At 40.3% G+C, this 6000-nt stretch overlaps 1 protein-coding gene across 1 annotated transcript in view; it reads left to right on the top strand.

The window, feature by feature from the left end:
* Nucleotides 1–1459: 1459 nt before the first annotated feature.
* LOC108270557 (protein kinase C-binding protein NELL1) overlaps nt 1460–6000 on the top strand; it is a 211458-nt gene continuing 206917 nt past the window's right edge. The window contains exons 1-2 of the mRNA XM_017477381.3: nt 1460–1589; nt 2759–2869. Of these exons, the coding sequence (XP_017332870.1) occupies nt 1535–1589; nt 2759–2869 (166 nt within the window). The 5' untranslated portion in view covers nt 1460–1534. The remainder of the gene's footprint in view (nt 1590–2758; nt 2870–6000) is intronic.

Genomic DNA, 6000 nt, shown 5'->3' with positions numbered 1-6000 from the left:
CTGTTTTTTCTTAGGAGGCTCAGGTCCTTTGATGTGAGCAGCAAGCTACTGCAGATGTTCTCTCAGTCTGTGCTAGCCAGTGCCCTGTTCTTTTCAGCTCACCCCTGTTGTAAAGAGTGGTTATTTGAGTTTGGCTTCCTGTGAGCTCCCACCAGTCTGACCGTTCTCCTCTGACATTCTCTGGACGGTTTTATATTCCGCACCGTTCTGTGTGTAAACTCTAGAGACTGTCGTGAAAAGCCCAGTTCAGCAGTTTCTAAAATACTCAAAGCCCTTCTGCCACCAACAACTATGCCACAGTAACATCAATAGCTATATGTTTCCATCCACATATTTTTATGCGAATTTTGGTATATCGCATACATTTAAAAAAAAACCCCCAAACAAACAAACAAAAAAAACGCTGGATAGAAACACCAGATGCAAAGGCAGATTTTTTTCTTCTTCATGGACTGCGATGGAAACACGTTTAACAAATAAATAAATTCCTCCATGCCGTCATAAAAGTCATGTGACTTTGCCTCAACAAATCATGTGATCGGATAATTGGCTCAGAAAAGTTCAAATAGGGCGACTGTGGATCAGGTGGTAGAGCGGGGTGTCCACTAATAGTAGGGTTGACGGTTTGATTCCCGGCCCACGTGACTAACCCTACCGAAGTCTCCTTGGGCAAGACAATGAACCCCAAGTTGCTCCCGATGGCAAGTTAGTTCCTTACATGGCAGCTCTGCTACCATTGGTGTGTGTGTGTGAGAGAGTATGGGTGAATGAGACACTGTGTAAAGTGCTTTGGATTAAACTGCTATGGTTTCCCTGGAAGTCATGATGATTTTGTTCTTTTGAACACACGCTGCTTTACTCACAAAATGTTTTATGCGACATTCGAATATAAGTTCAAAGTTAAATTTGCACCTTGGATGGAAACATGCTGAAATCTAAAAACTAAAATCACGTGGTTTCCCCTTATTCCGATTTCTCCATGTTTTGATGTGACGTGACGACTGACTGAAGCTCCTGCCCTGAATCTTGATGATTTTATGCCACATGATGATTGTATGTATAAATGAGCAGGTGATCCTATAAATATACTGGCTGATGAATGCATATGACCCAAAACTGATTTACCTGCATTTTTAGACTTTTTATAAATAAAAACGTTTATCTGGTTGTTGTTGTTTTTTTCTTTTTTGTTCAAATGCAGTTCATTTTGAGTGAAATAGATGGGTTACTGGGTAATTCTGCTAAAAAAAAAAATGACGCTCAGCATCAGAAAACCATTTTCAATCCAACCCTATTCTTGTCAGCAGACTTTGGGTACCTCAAACCCCTGCCCATGTCTCTATTTTCATTGGATATGGGCTACGATGTACGTCCAATCACAACCCAGCGTGCAGTGAAAAGCTGCTTGGGTGATAAAACTCCCGCTCGCGCAGCTGCTCGCGCTTCAGAGTCTCACGGCTGCGGCTCGGAGCGGCATCAAGTCCGCATCAAGTGCGCTTCTGGATCTCACGTTACTGCACGAGGATAAAATCGCATGAAAATGGCTCTTATGGCAGTTCTTTTACCGGTTTTGATCGCGATTGCAGCAGGTACGCTTATGCATATCAGATATGAGAGATCAGGTTTAATGTATGTGCATGTGGAATAAATGTGAGAGTTGAGCGCAGCGCGTTTGGGCGGCTGCCTTTTTCATCTCCAAGCCAGGTTATAGACATCATCATCATCATCATCATCATCATCATCATCTGTAGTCTACAAAAAATCTAGACATGACATGACATGACCTAGACATCATAATGGCATGTTCAGTCTGTAAATGAATATCAGGTGTCATGTCTAACTCTGAGATTATCTCAACTGTGTATTATTTTTAACTGTAGCATTTTTATACAATTTATGATGTCTAATGATCTTTCTTTTATGTTTAAAATAACACAAACTTCCAATGTAATGTGCTGAGCAGTGAATTCATGTAAAAAGCAACTTCAGAACTTCAACGCTGATATAATCTCTCTCTCTCTCTGCCTGTCTCTCTCTCTCTCTCTCTCTCTCTCTCTCTCTCTCTCTCTCTCTCTCTCTCTCTCTCTCTCTCTCTCTGCCTGTGTCTCTCTCTCTCTCTCTCTCTCTCTCTCTCTCTCTCTCTCTCTCTCTCTCTCTGCCTGTCTCTCTCTCTCTCTCTCTCTCTCTCTCTCTCTCTCTCTCTCTCTCTCTGCCTGTGTGTCTCTCTCTCTCGTCTCTCTCTCTCTCTCTCTCTCTCTCTCTCTCTCTCTCTCTCTCTCTCTCTGCCTGTCTCTCTCTCTCTCTCTCTCTCGTCTCTCTCTCTCTCTCTCTCTCTCTCTCTCTCTCTCTGCCTGTCTCTCTCTCTCTCTCTCTCTCTCTCTCTCTCTCTCTCTCTGCCTGTGTGTCTCTCTCTCTCTCTCGTCTCTCTCTCTCTCTCTCTCTCTCTCTCTCTCTCTCTCTGCCTGTCTCTCTCTCTCTCTCTCTCTCTCTCTCTCTCTCTCTCTCTCTCTGCCTGTCTCTCTCTCGTCTCTCTCTCTCTCTCTCTCGTCTCTCTCTCTCTCTCTCTCTCTCTCTGCCTGTCTCTCTCTCTCTCTCTCTCTCTCTCTCTCTCTCGTCTCTCTCTCTCTCTGCCTGTGTGTGTCTCTCTCTCCCTCTCTCTCCCTCCCCCCCCCCTCACTCACTCTCGCTCTCTCTCTTTCTCTCGTCTCTCTCTCTCTCTCTCTCTCTCTGTGTGTCTCGCTGTGTCTGTTTGGATTAGATGCTGATTTTCAGGTTGATCTGATCAGAGAGTTGGATTTGGCCAATGCTACACATGGAATAAGTCAAACTGCAGGTCTTCACAACAGCAGCAAAGCTTTTCTCTTTCGAGGTAAAAACAAAACAAATCAAACAAACACACTATTTTGGGAAACGCCTATTTTCTTCTGTCACAGCTGTGCATTTGCTGAAAGTTTGAGAAGGGTCTGTCCTGCGTTCCTGCGAGACGACAAAACATTCAGGATCCCCCAGGATTCTGTGATTGCAGAAATCGAATGCAAAATCGAAGCAAACTCGACGATATTCGGAGGAGCTTACAAATTTTTCAAAATGGCTGCAGATTTTCTGCAGATTTGGGCCGAGACCTCTTCGATTCATGCATGTCGAACATGTACAGTTAAAAGGTCTCGTTTACCAACAATCATCACTGCAAAAGACAATTTCCGTGCTATTGCAGTTTCACAAATTCAAGTAGTTTTCTGCAAAAAAAAAAAAAAAAAAAAATTCAGCAAAGTCCTGATCATTAAAAGAAATGCCTTTCCACAAACAGTTCCCTGAGATAGGTGTGGGAATTTTGTCAAATTCCCCAACCCTAATAACCCTAATGGTATTCCTCGTGGCCGTAACTTGTAATGGTAGGTGTGCTTTTGTAAGGGGCGGGGTTTGTAGTCCTGTAGGACGCATACGGATGCACTTGGGAAGTTTAGGCAAGATTAGTGGAGCGCTTCTTGACCATCATCAAAAGCAAAAACAGTGAATCCAGAGAGTGTCCAACAATGATTCATTGTCTTTCCAAATCTGCTTTGATGTTTATGTAGTCATATGAGGAGACTTGAGGAGACTGTGAGCCGAAATGACTAGTAGAAGCAACAGTTTGTAAATGACATTTGACTTCACACCTCCGGTTATTACACATAAATACATGGGTTGTGTATAACTATTAATATGTCTTTGAATGAACGTCATATCATATTAACGAAGTTCCTCAGATTAGACTATAGGAGTGAAAATGCACATGCGGCATTAACCAAGAACATGCAAAACCAGCTTTTATATGCTTTATATGTGTATGTGTGCTTGAGTTATGTGCTCTACAATATGTGTATCTGCAGTATGTCCTTCATTTATGGTTGCTGGGTATTTCTCTAAATATAATGATTGAAATAACCTATTATGACTCAATATTTATGGTGCAAAAATCAGTTTCTGGAGCTCCAGTCAATGAATACGACCCTGAAAATACAGTATATTTTCATAGTCTGATGAATTTTTTGCTAATGCGTGATGAATATTGCTGAATATATTCTTAAAATGGATGATTATTGATGTAAAACAGATGCATGCATGAATGCTGACTATATGCATATGCTTTGGTGTGCATGCATGTGTCTCATTAACAGTGGTACTGAAGTTTTTCCTATAGGAAAACAAGCATCCTCACTGTTGTGAAACAATCACACCATCTGTTGGGTGAAAAGATCTGATTGTCTAATCAGTCTTAATTGTTAGACAACAGCTGTTTCTGGAAATCTGGTGCTAGCGAAATATTTGCTATCGTATGAATCATCAGGTTTATTTATTTATTTATTTATTTTAAATGACCACATATAGGATCAGTTAGTGCCCCGTTTTGACCTAGTTTTACATGTCTAGACTACATGACCAGATATTTTTCCTCAGCTAATGCTTATAAAGTTAAAGCAGCCACGTTTTTAGTAGACCTGGGTGATATGACAACGCTATAACGATTGCGACCCATCCACTGGTTGTACAACGGAGGTGTTTGCGTGCTCAAGAACTGGCTCGGCAATACACATAGTTCACAAATAACACCGGCAAAAATGTTGAACACGATAGAAATGTAATGCTGTTAAAACACCAGCTGATCTGAGAACTGTCTGGATGTGCTGTAATGTTTTAATGGGCTCACTTGATTTATACCCCTGTGTCAGGCTTAGTACGATGTCAAGTTGGACGATTTAAATGTCAGTCAGAAACCGTAGTGTTGGCAGCTTTAAGCTTAACAAAAAGAAAGTGTGTTGCATCTCATAATATGCATTTCCTTTTTGTATCCTATACAATACAATCTTAATAACCTGCTGTCAGACTCGGAGCAGAGCAACAAATCAGCATTGTTTGATGCATCTTAGCTTCACTAGGCTATATAAGAATTCAGTAAGTATCTATGCTGCTTTTCACCACAAGCACATGCATGTGTAGTTGATATAACTTTATTTACATTTTACAATGAATTTAGTAGGGCTGGGTAAAAAATATCGATTCTCTTTGATGTGATGTGAATATTATCTGTAGTTCACCTCGCGTACTGAAGGTGTCGCCATCTTGAATTTTGAAACCGGTTTTATTTCTTAAACGTTTCAAGTTGTTAATGAATTTCACTGTCGCGCATTTACAATGTTTTTATTATTTATTTTTTACACTAATGTGCAGTTTGTTTATTGTATGCACGTATTTATGATTTCTTGCAATGTTGCAATGTTTGTTCTCAAAGTAAAAGTAAAAAGTAATTAAACATAATCGTGCGCACCCTATTGTTCACATAAATGTGTATTTCAATAATATAGCTAAAGTAGGAGGGTTTCAGCGACTAGTATTTATATTAAAACATGGATTCCATGTCTGCAAAACTAAGATTTTTAATTGGAATATAGATATCGAATCGAAAAAAGAATCGCCAAATTGGTCGCAATACCCAGCCCTAGAATTTAGTTACAGCTGATAACACATTACATTTATTTACGGTCCAGTTTTAAAAGAATAATAAAAATAATTGTAATAAAAACTGACTAAACACTTACTCTAGTGATCGCTGCTATAGCCAACTTGTAACCAGCTTCTGTCCCCCCCACCACACACATATTTCAAAATCTTAATCGTAGTCTAAACCAGTCAGTAAGTTTGCTTGTCCCAGATTCCCAGGCTAGTGAATTGTCCAGCCCTGTATGTTATGGCCAAAGCACCAACACTGGCTTCTCCATGACTTTAAGTGACAGTGACAATAGGCAACGTTTAACATCAGGAGTATTTCTGCTCATTGTTTGTTGCTGAACTGTTGTTCACTAATTGCTTACTGTAGATTATGACACCTTAACGTGTTTAATTGTGTCGTGGCTGCAGATTTCGCAGAGTGTCTTAATTCGTTGTTAATTGGAGCACGAGCTCCTCTTATTTAATTGATTGCTTTTTATTGAACAGAGATTTAGTTACCCTGTAAACATGGAA

Source organism: Ictalurus punctatus, chromosome 10, assembly GCF_001660625.3.
Source record: "Ictalurus punctatus breed USDA103 chromosome 10, Coco_2.0, whole genome shotgun sequence".
In the NCBI taxonomy this organism is placed as follows: Eukaryota; Metazoa; Chordata; class Actinopteri; order Siluriformes; family Ictaluridae; genus Ictalurus; species Ictalurus punctatus.
Note: the sequence above shows the minus strand (reverse complement) of the source record. Positions and strands in the feature narration are given on the sequence as shown.